General features: G+C 45.4%; 1 protein-coding gene across 1 annotated transcript; it reads right to left on the bottom strand.

The window, feature by feature from the left end:
- Window positions 1-9209: 9209 nt before the first annotated feature.
- On the bottom strand, window positions 9210-16880 carry KRT2 (keratin 2). Its single transcript, NM_001098569.1, is given in 9 exon segments — window positions 9210-10086; window positions 10187-10221; window positions 11392-11612; window positions 12382-12507; window positions 12825-12989; window positions 13659-13754; window positions 14566-14626; window positions 14990-15204; window positions 16209-16880. Coding segments are annotated over 9 exon segments (1938 nt in total). The 5' UTR covers window positions 16812-16880; the 3' UTR covers window positions 9210-9670.
- Window positions 16881-18030: the final 1150 nt, after the last annotated feature.

The raw sequence follows: 18030 nt of genomic DNA, 5'->3' as shown, positions 1-18030 counted from the left end.
TTTAACTGACTAAAGCTAAATACTTTAGAAAAGCATGTTCAAAAAGAAAATACATCAAAGTGTTAACAGTAGTTGTTTTGTGTAGTGGTGAATTTTTAAAATTTTCTATATTTCTATTTTTCCAAGATTAAAATAATAAGCAGGTATAATTTTTACAACAGAAGCAATCAAGCCCCATAAGGCTTCAAACTCCTCTATGGGGAGGTGAAGCAGGTCTTCTTTTAGAAACTGTGATATATATATATATATATATATATATATATATATATATATATATATATATGATGGAATACTACTCAGCCACAAAAAGGAATGAATTAACAACATTTGCAGGATGGGACTGGAGACTACTATTCTAAGTGAAGTAACTCAGGAATGGAAAACCAAACATTGTATGTTCTCACTCAGAAGTGGGAGCTAAGCTGTGAGGATGCAAAGGCATAAGAATGACACACAGAATTTGGGGACCCAGGGGGAAAGGGTGTGAAGGGGGTGAGGGATAAAGGACTACAAATCAGGTTCAGTGTATACTGCTTGGGTGATGGGTGCACCAATATCTCACAAATAACCACTAAAGAACTTATTCGTGTAAGCAAATACCACCTGTTCCTCAAAAACCTATGGAAATAAAAAAAAATTTTTTTTTTTTAACATTCAAGCAGGCCAAGAACATTGGGTCCTTCTTTCGGTCACTCCATAACTATTTGGCCAACTGCCTGAGAGAATATTCTGGGCTCAGGATTCTCTTTGTATACGTTTTATCCAGGCCAGAGAAGTGCAGACTTACTCTTGTCTTGGGCCCCTACTTCTCTTCTTTCCCCTGAGTCCGCATACCTGTAAAGTCACCTGTGAGATGACACACGTGCCTGGCAGGGCTCAACAGCCCCTCTCAGCTAGTCTCCTTCTCTGGATCCAGGTGAGAAGCAGAGGTGTCTTCCCCATGCTATGATCCTGTACCCTCCCTGCTTAGCCAGGCCCTACCCTGCGGTCCCACCCACTGTCTGAGTGCCCCTAACCCGGCCACTGGGGAGAGAGTCAGGCAAAGGAAGAACACGTGGTAGGGTATGTGGTGGAAATGATGTGAAATGCAAGAGCCATAGCCGTGGTTTCCAATGCCAGCTCTACCACTTCCTAGTTGTGTGACTGTGGATTTTTCAGCCTTAGCTTTGCTATCTGTCAAATGGGGTGATAATGACACCTGTCCTTGCTACATAACCAAGGTGTTATACAAACTGTTCGGGGTTGGCGGGGGTGGGGGGGCAGTGGAAATAAATGTTAGTTTTTACCACTGAAATTTTACAAAGATAAATGTTTAAGTCCACATCTTTTCCCAGCAGCAGCAACAGCAACAGCAACAGCACGGGTATCATGTACTGCCCGATTATTGTGTTTCACAACTGTAAGTGCTTTACAAAGATAATCTCCTTTAAGCCCCACAACAGCACTATGAGGCAGCCACTGTTATTATCTTCATTTTTTTAGTAGTGAAAACTGAGGTTTAAAAGATGAAGCACTTTGCCCAAATGACGCAACTAGTTAAGAATTAGAAACAGGATTTGAACCAAGGCCAACTGATTCAAGAGCTCAATACAGAAATATTGAGTTGGGTCCATAAATGCTGAGGAGACATGAATTGGGACCCCTGCTTGGAGGTAGTGCACTTTGAGCAGGTTTCAGGGGAAGAGAGGAAGCAGGGAGAGGGCAGTCTTAACAGAGATGAGGTGGGAGCCTCACTAGCCCCACTAAACAGAGTTGAGAAAGAGGTCTTAGCAGGGGTCACAGAAAACCAGAAGGGGGAGAGTGAGACCAGGGTGACAGGACAGGCCAAGGCTAACAAGATTAACTATGACAAAAGTGACAGGAGGAGGGTGGGTGCCCAGGCCAAGACAGAATATAATTGTACAATCTCCACTATTTCTTTTCTCCTCCTTTTCAGGCAATTCTGGGATTCTAGTGAAAGTCATCACCTTCTTAAAAATTTCTGATAATTTTTCTTGAGTACTCTGCATATTTGACCCCAGATAAACTTCTGTCAAGGTCATGAACTTGAGAAAGTGTTCTTCTATCTCTTAGGAAATTTCCGGTCTAAATAGGCAAAGCAAAAGTCTGCTATAAGGAGTCCCCAAGCCCTCTCTCTGCTCCCAGCCTCCCCGTGCGTCCTGGAACCCTCTCCTGTGCACACTCCGGCCCCAGCTGTTTCAGCAGGCTGCTGGCTTCATTTTCCTTAAGACCCTGAACAGAAACCTGTGGTTGCTTCTAATGCTCTGCCACGATGGCTACTTGAAAAAAATAAATCTTTTTAGTTTTTATAAAAGAAATACATGCTTTGTACAAAAACTCAAACAATAGAATACAGTATAAGAGCACAGTGTAAAAGTTCATTCTTTTCACACCTTGTCACTCTGTCTTGTCTCAGGGCTACTGCTAGCCTATAGAGTGCATTCGTGACTATTAGACAAAGATGTTCCTTCCTCCAGACAGATAAAAAAATATTTAATGAAATGGCAAGTTGAATCCAGCAATGTATAAAAAGGTTAATATTTGGGAGGCCGAGGCAGACAGATCACGAGATCAAGAGATCAAGACCATCCTGGCCAATATGATGAAACCTCTTCTCTAATAAAAATACAAAAATTAGCCGGGCATGGTGGCACATGCCTGTAGTCCCAGTTACTCAAGAAGCTGAAGCAAGAGAATCACTTGAACCTGGGAGGCGGAGGTTGCAGTGAGCCGAGATTGTGCCACTGTACTCCAGCCTGATGACAGAGCAAGACTTCATCTCAAAAAAAAAAAAAATAAAATAATAATAATAATAATAATAATATAGCATGACCAAATGGAGTTTATTCCAGGAATGCAAGATTAATTTAACATTTGAAAATTAATCAATGAAATTCACTATATTAACAGAATGAGGGAGAAAAGTTATATGATCATCTGAATGTTGAAAAGTATTTGAAAAAAATCAATGTTCACTCAAGATAAAAACACCCAGTACACTGGGAGTATAAGGAAACTTCCTGAACTTGCCCATCTAACCAAACAAACAAATTTTAAAAATGCTTACATTTAATATTATAGACAATGGTGAAGAAAAATAAATGTTTCCCTCCAAGATTAGGGAAAAGGGAAGGATGGCAACTCTTGCTGCCCCCATTCAATATTGCTCTGAAGATCCTAGCCAGACCAATGAGGGGAAATAAACAATAGCAAACAGTTTGGAGAGAAGTCAAAATCATCTTTATTCATAGACAACATAATTACGTACATACAGAATCCTAAGGAATCTACAAAATAACTAGTAGAAGTGACAAATGAATTTAGCATGCTCACAAGAAACAAGGCCAGTTTTTAAAACTGTGCTTCTATATATGAGCAAGAAGCAAATAACAAATTAAAATTTTTAAATACCACTTATAATAGCATGAAAACATGAAATACTTAGAGATAAATTTAACAAAACATATATAAGACCTGTACGCTGAAAACTGTAACACACTGATGAGAAAAATTAAAGAAGACCTCAAGCAATGGAGAGAGGTACTATGTTCATAGACTGAAAGACTCAAGATACTTAAAATGTCAATTCTCCCCAAACTGACCTATTGATTCAACATCGTTTCAATTAAAACCCAGCAGTATTTCCTGATAGAAACTTACAAGCTGATACTAAAGTTTATACTCAAATTCAAAAATTCAATCCCAAATAATTTTTTAAAAGAAGAAGAAAATCAGAGGTATTATACTAGCTTATTTCAAGACTGATTCAAGCCACCATATCAATACTGTATGTTAGAAGTGTTTCACAGATACATTAATCAACAGAATAAAGAATCCAAAAACAGACCCACACATATGTCTCCATTGATATTTGACAAAGTTGCCAAGGTAGTTCAACAAGTAAACAATAGTCTTTTGAACAACTGGTGCCCAAACAACTGGATATTTACTTGGGGGAATAAAATGAACTTGGACCCTTACCTTAGACCATACTCCAATGGCCACTTAAAATGGGGTATAGACAATGTAAACACTAGAATTATAAAACTTCTAGGATAAAAGTTTGTATTGTAGGAGAAAATGTTTGTGACCATTAGGTAAGCAAAGATTTCTTAAGACACCAAAAGTCCAAACCATAAAGAAAATTTGATAAATTAGAATTAATCAATATTAGAAAATTCTGCTGCTTGTAAGATGCCATTAAGAAAATGACAAGAAAATCCACACACTGAGTGAAAATATTGACAATACATATACCTGACAAATGACTGTTATCCAGAGTATATAAAGAACTCCTGCAACTATGTATGTCAAACTGCCCAATAAAAACTTTCACAAGATTTGGACAGACCTTTCCTAAAACATGTACAAACGCCCAATAAGAACCAAAAAAAGACACTGCACATCACAAGTCATCAGGAAAATGCCATTAAAACTACAGTGAGACAACATGCACACCCTGTAGAATGAAAAAGACTGGCAATGCCCAGTGTTGGAGAGGAGGTACATCAACCCTAAGAAATCCTAGAATAGGCAAAACCAGTCAGTGGTATCGACAAGGAGATCAAAAGTTGGCTGGGGGCATAGGGTAACTCATTGGAGTAGTGGAAATCTTCTATGTAAGTATTGTGGTAGAGGTTATAAGGATGTATACATTTGTTTAAAAATATTGAGGTATATGCTTAAAATGTAATACAATGCATTTTCTTATTCATAAGTGAATCCTCATTAAAGTTGACTTTAAAATAAACAGCATGCACATTCGAATGTGATCTGTAGTAAATTTTAATTTACTGGAGTTCAACAATGCATTAAATTAACTCAGCGTTCTGCACTTTGAACTACAGCTTCCCCTGCCATCTATCTTTCAATGGAAAGTAATCAGAAATTTCAAGTCTAATTAGTTACAAATATTATTACCATTTACACCCATCTATCTGTATAAATCAAGATTTTCTCAATACAGAAATATGTTGACTAATAAGATACCTTTGGATTTTCTACATATGCAATCACATCATATATTAATAAATCAGTTTTATTTCTTTCTTCCTATCTGTAGGATTTTATTTATTTTTCTTGCATTATTGCACTATTTAGGAATCCCAGTACGATACTGAATAGGAGTAGTGACAGCAAATACCCTTGCTTGTTCCCAAGAAATGCTTGTGGGAAAAGCATTGACTTTCACCATTAAGTATGTTAGCCATGGGTTTTTACAGATGCCCTTTATCGGGCTAACGAAGTTCCCTTCTACTCCTAGTTTAAGAATCTGTTGTTGTTGTTGTTTTTGTTTGTTTGTTTGTTTTTACCATGGAGGGTGTTGAATTTTGTTAAATGTTTTGTATCTATTGATACAGTCATATGTTTTTTTGTTCTATGTCAATATGGTGAATACATTAATTCTTTGAATGTTGAGCAAGCTTTTTATTTCTGGGATACATTTTAAACACATACCTCACTATTTTTAAACAATATTTTTAAACACATGGTCATAATGTATTATCCTTTTTATATCTTTCTAGATTGAATTTGCTCATATCTTGCTGATAATTTTTGAATATATATATATATATATCCATGAGGGATTTTGGTCTTTAGTTTCTTCCATTAATGCTGGCCTTATAAAACAAGATGGAAGGTGTTTCTTCTTCCATCTTCTGAAAGAGTTCGTGCAGAATTGTTATTACTCTTTAATTAATCCCACCTATCTGCCAGTGCCTGGATATAAAGTTATCTCATCCATGAGGTCTTCCCCGGTCCCAAAATACTGCCTGTAACTTACAATAATAATAATAATGTAACCTACCGTACTGCATGCTTATGATGGCACAGGTCCTACAGAATAAACATTTATCATTGATTTCAGTGTGTAAACCTCCAGCAATCCTATGAGGAAGCTGTTGTTGCTACCTGTTTACAAATGAGTAAAGAAAGGCTCAGAGTTGTTAAATAACTTGCCCAGGGTCACACATTCTTTTATCTGATCAACTTTTCATTTAGTGCCTACTAAATTCCAAGGTGCCAGCAAGTGAGCCCACCCCAGAGCCCGCTCCCTTAGCATGTCCATCAGTGCTTTCCAAACCATGGCCCTTGTGTCACCAGCATCAGAATCACCTAGGAGGTTGTTAAAAATGCAGATTTCTAGACTCCTCTGTAGTGGAAACTCAGGGAGAAGGAGGGGATGCTGGAACAAAGAATATGTATTTTTAGTAAGGGCTGCTTAATGAAATTAATGCACACTACTACATTCTGCCTTATGTTAATAGCTGTTTGCAAATTTCTCATTCTTCCCCTACTAGACCATAAATCCCTGACAGGACGCACTGTCTTATAAGTCTTGATATGCCCACATAGCCACATGCACAACCTTGCCCACAGTCATTGTCCAACAGGCATTTACTGAACTAGAATGAAAACCACTTTGAGCTTCACATGCTCACACCTATTCACAAAGGGTCTCTTTGGATATCCTGACAGTGTCCCAAATCCCCTGTTGGGCTGAAAGGCTTTAGGAGTAAGCACTGGCTGACCCAGTAGCACAGACAGGGTTCTTTTCATCAGAGCTGGAAGGATCTGTAGAAACAATCTTGGCCACCGAAAGTCCTTAAAGTGAGGCAGAAATTGAGCCAAGAGAGGAGAAAGGACTTGCCCAGTGTCATGCAACAGTTCCCACAAAGATGAGGATGAGCATTGAAGTCTCCTCACTCCCAGGGCACTCCTTCCCCACTTCACAGCAAGAAAAGGAGGCAGGAGTGTTCCATTTAGGTGGGCTTCCTGGAGGAGGTGAGCTGTCCTGAAGGAGGTGAAATGTCCAAAGGAATTTCCTTTCGAATGACAGGAAAGAAGGAATTTGGTGAGGAAGAGAAAAAGGGTTTATTTGAATTCATACTAAAACTCACAGGCAGAGAAAGGGAGGGAACCACAAGAGGGAGGATGTCCCAAATATTCTGCAACATCATCAGAACAGAAATGTTTAACCCAGTTCCCTATGGAAATCGAGCTCGTAAAACCCTTCTGCCTGTGCCTGTCTCCTTTTTGAAGCCCAGGACCTGAAAAGTCAATTACCAAATTTGGTGGAGGAGCAGCAGAGGGCCCTGGTGGGAGGGTGTGGCCCAGATTCTGGGCTACTCTACACTTCGGAGGGAAAGGAGGGTCCCTCTCCAGAGGTAGCCCCTCTCTCCAATACCTGCTTAGAGCTTGATTTCTGTCATGCCTCAGGCCTGGGTCCCTCTGAGTTAATGTACAAGGCTAATTTTACTACTGGAGTCCAGCAAGAAAGTAGCATATATATGATCTGGAAACCAGAAGGGCTGTGTCTCAGGTGGGGAAGGGATGGGGAACTGGAAACGATAGAAGGAGCTAGAGGTTCAGACCACTGAAAGTCTCAAGAATTAAGGCCGGGTGCAGTGGCTCACGCCTGTGATCCCAGCACTTTGGAAGGCTGAGGCAGGCAGACCACTTGAGGTCAGGAATTCGAGACCAGCCTGGGCAACATGGTGAAACCCCGTCTCTACCAAAAATACAAAAATTAGATAGGCATGGTGGTGCATGTCTGTAATCCCAGCTACTCGGGAGGCTGAGGCATGAGAATCACTTGAGCTGGGAGGCGGAGTTTGCAGTGAGCTGAGATCATGCCACTGCACTCCAGCCTGGGCAACAGAGTGAGACTCTGTCTCAAAAAAAAAAAAAAAAAAATAGAATTAAGGCTCCCCTGGGAATAAATCTGCCACCTTACCTGCCTCACCTCTTTTCCCCTCAGAAAGTTATTAGAATGGATTGCTATTCCCAAAGCCTTTTAAAAAATGAATAAATTGGGAGTGGGAGACCTGGTTTCTGTGTCCACCCTGGGCCTTACCTTTTTCCTCACCTAAGTGAAAAGTTCAAATACGCTGATTACCAAAGCTCCTGTCCAGCCTCAAATGTCTGGGACCAAGTCCCTGTTAAAGGTTGTGTTCATGTCTACACTATGTACATACCCGAAAACAGCCAGCTCCTCACACCACTTCTTCCCAACCTGCACCCTCTCCCCACAGACCTCTCCCCATGACTGAGGCCTGGGTGGTTCTCAGGGACCTTCTCTGATCAGCGGATCACTTTAGAATGCTCAGCCTGGAGTCTTGCCACCTTGCCACCTGCAGCCTTCAGAGCTGTTCCTGCAGCGCCCTCATACCTGGGTCCTGGCTGGTCTGGAGGCAAGTGAATGCATCTGTTCTCTATTAGAGCCGTCCCTGCAACCTCTGGGAACAGGAAGACGGTCACAGACTCAACTAAGGACTCTCCAAGGTTTTAAAGCTGGGGTGGAGTGGGAGAAAAAAGGACCCTCCAGGAGTGGTTCTGAATGGCTTTAAGCCACAGCTACTATAACCAAACGCCACATACAGAAAGCTAAGCTGACCTAGCCTGAGCCACCAACTCCCATTTGGGCAACTCTGGCCTGTCTAACACCAACCCCAAGCATGCCCAATCCCACCTGCCCAACCATTCCTGAACTCCCTGGAAGCCCTGCTCAGGTGACATGGCCTTCCTGAGGAAGGGGCTGAAGGCATCTTCACACCCACAGGAGAAGGCCACCCTGATGGCAACATCCACACGACAGGCCCCGGGGGCTGCGGTGAGGGAGGAGAGAAGGGCTTGTTTGCTGAGTGTGGTGGGACTCCTCTGACAGGAGGGGTGTCCTGTGAAAATAGAAGTGGCTGTTTTGGAGGCCACTTTAGAGTCCTCCAGACTCTTCCCAGGTATCCTCCTCCAGGCTTGCTCAGAGCCCCCGCAGAGACAGAGGCCAGGACCTACATCAGGCTGAGGAAGGTCTGCCTTGGAAGCTCGGAGCTTGGAAACTCACCACGATGGTGCCAGGGGCTCGGCGGTTTTGCCCTGAGGAGAAGTGATCCCGGGCCAAAGCCTTTGTGGAAAAGGGAGAGGGCAGTCTGTGGGAAATGCTCAGGAAGAATGGGTTTTTCTAGAAAAGAGACTCTTCCACAAATCTACCTGTCCACCTCCCGGCAATGCCATGGCCCTCAAGTCTGGTAAATACTTTCTGAGAACCATACACCCATCCCCAGGCTCCCATTCATCCAGAGGCTGGCGCCTGGGCTTCCCTCAGGGAGGCACGCTCCTCACCCAGGAGCCCCTCCTTAATGTCCAAACCTCCCTTGTCCATGGCTGCCCACTTCCACCAAGGTTTGACATCACGCAGACAGCACATGATATGAATTGCAAATGAAGTTTATTATGAAGACCCCCAGACCACAGCACTTCCGAAAGCAGAGTGGACAAGAGGAGCTATATACACAGAAACACATTTCCCCCCAGCACTGCCAGGCTTAGAGATGAAATCCCTGGACGGGCCTGGGTCCTCAACAGAATACACATCTGGAAAATGGGCAATGCAAAGAGGCATGGTGGGGGCGGGAATGGGCATGGCTAGAAGCACAAACCTAGACAGCACAGATTCCGCCCCAGAACACAGAGGCGTCGCTGGCTCTAACTAACTGGTTTGGAGAGAAGATCTTTCAAAAACTGTATGTGGACATTCTTTTCCCTCAAAATGCCATCAGAGATAAATGACAAAAATTTAACTTGCTGCCAGTTAGAGGTACAGAGACAGGCTTCTACATTCTGGAGTGGGAGAGTCTGGGTTGGGAGAGTCGGTGGTGGTGGGGGCTCATCTTTATCTAAAAGAGAAGGTCACGCTGGAACCAAAAGCTTCACTTGAGCTACCCTTTACAGAGCTAGAACCCCCACCTCCAGAGCCATATCCTCCTCCAGAGCTGGAGCCTCCTCTAGAGCCACCTCCAGAGCTGTGTTTTCCACCTCCAGAGCCATATCCTCCTCCAGAGATGGACCCTCCCTTAGAGCCACCACCAGATCCGTATCTTCCTCCAGAACCACCGCCAGAGCCATATCCTCCTCCAGAGATAGAACCTCCTCCTCCACCACCGCCTCTGGAGCCAGACTGTCGGCCTCCAGAGCCATAACTGCTGCTTCCAGAGCTGTATCCTCCTCCGGAACTGGACCCTCTACCTCCAGAACCTCCAAAGCCAGCCTTGGATGTCACATTTGATGAAATGGTGCTGCTTGTCACAGCTGCAGAGAGAGGTGGTGTTACCACAGAGATTATGACTGCCTCTCCCTGCCTCCACCTGACACAACACCCCATGGAACAGGACCACACCCCATTACTTACACACAGTCACATTGCTGCTGAGGTCTCCAGACATCCTGTAAGGGAGAGAGAAAAAACAAGTTGTGGTGGAACACTTAGGTTCTGTATGCATGTTGTTTTACCACTTCCACCCGCAAATGTGCAGTTTAGCCTCTCTAAGCAGCCACCAGGGCTTACACACCCCACTTTCTTCTATGCTGCCAGGTCACACAATGACGACAGACCCCCTTCCATTTATGCACAACCTTGCATGTCAATCCCTCTCAATTTTTGCTCTGATAAAAAATGAACAGTTGCGTGGTTGATCCAAGGTCACTGAAAAGCAAATTCACTTCCTACTTTGCAACCCATTTGTGTATTTAAATCCATCTTGGAGAGTCTGTTATTCAGAATCCATGCCACATCAGAAATTATATAATGAGGCTGCCTGTGAACATTCAGTTCAGAAAGAACTGTGACTCTGTAGAGCCTCCCCATTCCTCTCTTCTTCCCACCCTCTTCAGCTTCAACTGAAAACTTTCCCACTTCCTCTTACAAGCTGGGCATAGGAGGCATTGCCTCTAGACAGGGACAGAGCAACCTCCTGAAGAAAGCCACTCCCTCTTTGTCATGCTGGCTTGCTGATGGCCTGGGGTAGCTTTTCCCCTTCCAATTGCTTCAGCCAGATTAAGTCACCCAAGATGCTGATAATACGGACAAAGGTCTCAGACTACAGAGGAAGCAAAGGGTGCCTCTTTGAAGGTTAGCAAATGGTTCCATTTGTCACTCCAGAAACCTGCAAAGAACTGGGGCTGGCACCTGCTCCGGTCAGCATGTCCCCACCAGTCAGCACATTCCGAGACATCATCTCCCCCATTCTGGGTCACCTGGTGGAGGGCACAGAAGCCACTCACCCTATGGACCTAGAGACCAAAGTTTCAGACTGTCTAGGACTGACCTGTTTTCCCATGATTTTGTTTTCACTTTCAGAAAAGACCAGGATGTTTAACTTACTGCTTAGTTTAATTTAATGTGCCTTATGCATCATTTCATGTTGATAAATGTATAACTCTCCAATCGTGCTTTATGTCCTGAGTTTCTGCTTGGGGAACACAGAGAATGTCGGTTCTCAGTCGTCAGGAGGGCCGGCCCCATTCTCTGCTTTCCCTGTCTTTGCCTCCAGCCCTGGCTCTGGGAGAGATGAGAGGACGGGCCAGGGTCCCCTTCTCCCTTCCCAGTGCCCTCACCTGCACTCCTCGCCCTCCAGCAGTTTGCGGTAGGTGGCGATCTCCACATCTAGGGCCAGCTTCACGTTCATCAGCTCCTGGTAGTCACGCAGCAGCCGCGCCAAGTCCTCCTTGGCCTGCTGCAGGGCCTCCTCCAGGTCATTCAACTTGTTCCTGGCATCCTTGAGGGCATGCTCCCCACGCTGCTCGGCATCTGCGATGGCATCTTGCACATTCTTACACTATGACAGAAGGACAGAGAATGGATTCTGCCTGACGGAGGCGGACAGAGAGCAGAGGTGTTCGAAGTGCAGGAAGCCAGAACCACTGGCCCCAGGAGTGTTAGGTCCCCTCTGGAGTTTAGTCGCAAACAACTGTGCTAAGACTTGCCGCTGTCTCTGGCACATCTTCTTCCCATGTCACCGTTGATGACACCCTTTGGCTTTCCCCATAGTGCCCTTTGATCCTCACATCACAGGGCCTGAATCATGATCCCATTTTACAGATGGAAATGAAAACATTTGAAATGGTCTGCTTGGCAAAGCTTCTGCTGCTGATGGAATCCACTCTCTGCCTCTACCTTTTCTATTCCAAAGCTAACGTCCAGCCCCAGGCCAGCTGCCCTCAATACTCACTGCCCCTCTATGAAGCCAGTCGGCTGGTGCTCAGGGCCTGTGCTGAGCACAAACAGGAAGCTCCATCGGCAATCCGCAGCAAATCAATCAAACTAACGTTTGCTCTATTTGTTATGACTCCCTTTTCCTCATATAAACAAGTGAGCACAATTCTTTCCCTTCGCTAATCCTTACTTTGGAATGTCTCTTAGAGCACTCTAAGAATTGTTATAATAAGCCTTAAATTATGTTAAGCTGGGGAATTTGGGATTGATACATGCTAGAGTGCAATATCTCAGTGTCTCTCATCTCTCACATGCACACTCACACACAGCCACACTCTCACGCACACCCAGAGACAACCTCCCGCCCCTCGCTGGACAGGGCTGGGCCTCACCTGCTTCTTCACATGTGCGATCTCCCCCTGCAGCCTCTGGATCACGCGGTTCAGCTCGCTGATCTCTATCTTGATCTCTTTCAGGCTGTCTCCATGTCTCCCGACAGTCACCTGGAGCTCCTCATACTGATATGGGGAGAAGAGGACAGTTTGCAAGGAAGTTCCAGCCTGGCTCACATTCCAGACTGACTGGAGTGAAGGGGAGCTGGTTACTGGTCCAGGGAGGGTCAACCCAGCTAAATGTCATGGCTGCATTCATGAGAGGTAGGGACTGTCTCACATGCCCAAAAGGACTTGGTGCCATTCTCAACATCCTTTCTTGGGAATGGTGCCCAACTACCATTAAACAAAAAACCAATAACCTTACTGTACACTTTCCAGCTGGGGGTGCAACCCAGCTCATGGCAGGGAGCTGTGGCTCTTCCTACATTCCCTCTACTTGCCTTGCTGTGGTACAGGGCCTCCGCTTCTTCCTTGCTCCTCTGGGCGATCTCCTCATACTGGGCCTTGACCTCAGCGATGATGCTATCCAGGTCCAGGTTGCGGCTGTTGTCCATGGAGAGGATGACGTTGGTGTCAGTGACACTCTGATGTATCTGGGATATCTCCTACAACACACAGGAAGGTCTGGTCATGACATCCTGCCATAGCTACAGGCAGACAGGAGGCCTCTGTCTCCCAGCACAAGGGAAACGCAGACCCTCAGACTAAGCATACACTAGGTGGGATGAAAATCATGTAACCATCTACTCCTGGGCCTCTCCCAAGGTTGTCCTGAGAATTGTAGTGAGAGGCACCTGTATTTCTGAGCCTCCTAGTTAACATTCAGCACTTAAACCAGTTATGGTAAGTGCCCCCAGACAGAAGCTTGTCCATGGCAAATACCTTAAATGGACTTCCTGTTTCAGAAATCATCTGTGCACCCTTGGGTTGGGGAGAGGGATAGGAGACAAATGCATTTTGACCTCTGAAGTACAGTAGGCACAGGAATGGGCACAGGGCTTGTCTCTTCCCCAGGGGAAATGGACATTTGGGGAATGGAGGGAGGGGAAGCTGTCCTGGTGTTTCCTGAACCTTATTCCCATAACATCGGAGGAGAAAATTCCTCACCCACAAGACCTATGCTCTGAAAGCCCCCCCAGTGGCCTGGAATGATGGCAGATTGAAGTCAGCTGGTCCATAAACCCCACTTCTGCCACTTTTTCACCAAGCAGAAAGGACTTTCATTTGGTGAGAAGCGTGGGAAGTAAGGGTCTGTCCTGGAGCAGCCTCCTTACCGCATCATAGAGAACTTTCAGAAACTCAATTTCCTGGTTCAGCAGGTCCACCTTGGACTGCAACTCCACCTTTATCATGTAGGCATTGTCCACGTCCTGCAAGAAAGGTTGAGGCCTCTGGTGTATGGTTCCCTGTACAGGCCTCTTCCTCTCTCTGCCACTCCCCTCTACTCAGTCCCTGCTGGCTCCTCTCTAAAATCCCAGGCTCCCCAACCTGATCCCTGTCCCCATGGGACTTCTTTTGTCGTGCAGTTTACCATACACCTCTGCCAGGGACTTCATGCCTACGTCCATGGCTCACAGCCCTCAGGACCATCAGAGCCTCGAGATGACCAAGCTTTGCCAACCAGCCCCTCTCTCCTGCTTGAGACACAGTGTGTTTCTACAACGGGATACGATGTTCTTTGTGGGTTTCCACAGTCCTCAGCTCTCTCATCCCGTCTGTCCATCTCACCTCTCCGAAATTTCCCCAGAATATACACCAAAGGCCCTGCAGGACCCAGCAGGAGAACCCTTGCTTTTCGCCTACAACCTCAAACCTTTGTCAGCACAACCAACAGCAACTTTAAGCAGGCATTCTAAGGGAAGTCCCATTCCTTCCTCAGCTCTTTAGAAGGAGAATACAAAGAGATTTTTGTGTTTGCATTTATCATGATTCAATAGAGGCTTTAAGTGGGTTACTACTGGGAAGCACTGTACCAAAAATGCAGAACAGCTTTGAAAACTGTATCCAGAAGCTTGACCTACAGAGACAATTTTGTTTGCAAGAGAATGGGCCATGGGTCTCACTCCTTTCTCTGGCTGCTGCTTTTGCACTCACAGTTGATTTCCAAACCGGCTGCTTAGACACAATGGGGCTGTGAAGCACTCCTATCCCCACCCCCAGCCAAGACATTCTCTCGCTCACCTTTTTAAGCGTCACAAAATCATTCTCAGCAGCTGTGCGCTTATTGATTTCATCTTCATACCTATTGGGACACAGATGTTACAGCAGTTAGATTAGTTCCCCTTTATTTTTTTCTTTTCCTTTTATACTGGATTCACCCCAAATGCCCCATTCTCTGGGAATATTACACACTTTTTAAATATCTAAATTGAAACTAAGATTTCCAAACTAAAGATATATTTTTATAAACTAACTCTCAAACATACAAAAGACAAAAATGATCTCTAAAGTCTCACTGTCTTCCTCACAAATAATCAACAAAGATACATATGCCTCTCCCCATTACCACCACAAATGCAACTGGGAGATGAATGGCTTTCCGGGGAATGATCAAATGGCTCAGTGCAATGTTTATCTCCACTCAGCGTTTCACTCTGCCACCTACTTCTTCTTATAATCCTCCACAAGATCCTGCATGTTATTCAGCTCTGAATTCTGTGATGTTCTTTCTGCAGTGAGCCCATCCAGATATCTCTTGAGGTTGTCGATATACCCCTGGAAGATGGGCTCCAGGTTGATGGGGCGGGTGCCAACATTCATTTGTTGTAGCAGCTCCCATTTGGTCTGTAACACCTGGTTCTGCTGCTCCAAGAACCGCACCTGCCATGACCAGAAGGAGAGCACATGAGTTCTAGATCATCCTTCACAGCAAGCAAGCCACGCTGGCCAGGGGCAGCTCAGGTGCTGCTTCAGGACCTCGAGAAGTGTCTGAGGCTGGATGCCGAGCCATGACTGGCAGAGTTTCTGAGCTCCCTGCTTTCGCCCCTGGAAAGTCCCACAGACTCCTAATGCTACATCCGGCTCTCTCCATGCAGAGGAGACTCTTTGCTGCTTCACTGCTCACTGGTTTGTTTGCAGCTGCTCCCAATACTCTAGACCATTTCCCTCCCTGCATCCTGGTTGAATTTCCAGCCAAGATCCCATAAATTCTGGGGAAAACCGAAAGCAGCCATCTGCTGGCACTGCTCGCAAGGGTGCTGAGTATGAGAGTCCCAGAGGGCAGGGCTCCTCAGCCTGATTTTTAAGAGCCTTGTAAATCCCTGCCTATTTCAAGGCAGATAAACCAAGACAGGTTCGTCTGCCTTGAAATAGGAGAAAAGCCAGTAACACTCCGAAGTGACACCAATAAAGACTTTATGGATCACAAAACTGAGAACGCTTCTCTTGAAGGCAGGAATTTCCTGCATTCCCAAGCAGATATTTCAGGTTCAGCTTCCCAGAGTTTAATAATCACTGCTAAGGAAGGAAACACTATCTCAGAAGACGATGGCTTCCAAAACCTGCTGCTCCAGTGGCCTGTCCCAAGGATCAGTTCAATACTTGCCTATATCCATTTTTTATGGTTTTCAGAATTTTCCATAAATATTATTTATGTGGACTGTAACAATAAGGTCAAAGGGACAAATGCTTCCTAAGTGCAGGCTGTTATGGGAAATGTAACCCACACAGCTGGCGTCTTTCCCATCTGGAAACCGTGAATGACCCAGGCTACTGCGGTACACCACTGGCTTCTAAGAAATACAAATCTGTGCCATTTTCTTTTTGGTTGGCTCTGGAAGTGAAGTGGCCTGAGCATCAGTGGGAGCCGTCTTCTCCAGACTCACCTTGTCAATGAAGGAGGCAAATTTGTTGTTGAGAGTTTTGATCTGCTCACGCTCTTGGGCCTTCACATTCTGGATCTCTGGGTCAACTTTCACGTTGAGAGGTTGCAGGAGGCTCTGGTTGACAGAGACTTCGTGGATGCCACCAGGGTATCCTCCAGGCCCAAAGCCACCAGGACCCCCAAAACCTCCAACACCACCAGGGCCCCCAAAACCTCCAAAGCGGCCTCCACCAAAGCCGCCTCCACCGAAACCACCACCTCCGAAGCCGCTGCCACCTCCAAAGCCGCTGCCGCCTCCAAAGCCGCTGCCGCCTCCAAAACCACCTCCTCTGCCACCAAATCCACCAGCGGCGCCAAAGCCACCACCTCCTCCAGCCACACTAATGGAGATGCTCTTGGTCCCTCCAAGGCCAACAAGACTCCGACTGCCAAAGCCGCCTCCACCGAAGCCCCCGCCACCACCACCATGGCGGCTCAAGCAGGAGAAGCTGGAAGTTGATCTCCGGCTTCCACCAGACACCACAGCTGAGCCGCTGCTGAAGCCCCGGAATCCTCCTCCACCTCCTCCTCTTCCTCGAGATTTGCAAGAGATCTGACAACTCATGATGCCTTTGTCCAGGGAGGAAAGTCACAGGCTCTTGAGAAGAGTCAAGGCTGGAGACTCAACTGTGCTGCTGGGAGGCTTTCAGGGTCCCCTTATATACCTGCCAACTAGGTGTTGTGTACATGGGTGTGGATCCACTTATACGTGGGTTTGGTCTGCCTGGGAGCTATTCCTGGTGCGTGATTATCAAGCTAATAGCCATTAAAAATCTACTAATCAGCTCCATCCCAGAACTTGCTTTGATTGCAAACTTCTGTTTATCTGGGCATCTGTCATGCAATTTGATTTTTGTAAAATCATCAAAAGAGGAGATCAGGATTTGGGTTTCTCAATCTGGAAAAGGACCTTCTGCAGAATGCTGCTCCCTGTTCTGGACCTGCCCAAGGGAGGTCAGCTACCACCCATGCTTGTGCAGGCTCACCACTCCAGTTCAACAATGAAAGGGATGGTGGGTTTAGAGACTGCAAAAGCCCCTCAATGCCAGCCTTGTAGTTCTCTTTGTAGTTTCCCTCTTTCCCAGAAAGAGCCCCAACTAGTGCAGGGGAGACTGCAAAGGTCTTAAATGACCTTAAATGCTAATTGGAAATCGACCTCCTCTTACAGAAAGTAATTGGCCTCGGATACTGCAAAAGAGGTGTCGATTTTCAAAATATCTTGGCTTTTTTCTTCCCATGCCACACCAAAAATACACAATAACTAGGCACTGAATAGAGATTTTTTATAACCATGATGGTTTGTATAACCATCAACTGTCCCTTGTCTACATGAACACCCAGAGGTTGAGAGGTATGAGAAAAGTTTCACTGTTTCTGGACCTGTGTGATGCGGGACACCAAGTGAAAGTTTGCAAACCAAGATCCAAGTGTATATTGATTCAGTCAGTCAGTAATCACGTATTGCCTGGTGATCCTGGGAAGTGATTAGGAAGTCATACTCTTCAATGACATCCACAGATGCATGAGTATAAGAAGACCATCCACCCTGCACAAAGCACTCACACTTAAACTCAACCACTTCCTCTGTCCATGTGGCCAACTATGTGGGAGAGGTTCTTGGAGTAATAAAACTGAATTTAGTCAGAAATTCTGGGTTTGAGTCCCAGTTTTGCTATTTATTGGCTGTGAGGCCTTGAATGAAACCCTGAGGCTCTGTGGTCCCAGCTATAAAATGGGAAATTCGTATGAAGTGTTTTGAAAACCACCGTGCACAATAAAATGTC

This window comes from Pan troglodytes, chromosome 10 (genome assembly GCF_028858775.2).
Source record: "Pan troglodytes isolate AG18354 chromosome 10, NHGRI_mPanTro3-v2.0_pri, whole genome shotgun sequence".
Classification (NCBI taxonomy): Eukaryota; Metazoa; Chordata; class Mammalia; order Primates; family Hominidae; genus Pan; species Pan troglodytes.
This window is presented reverse-complemented; position numbering and strand designations above follow the sequence as displayed.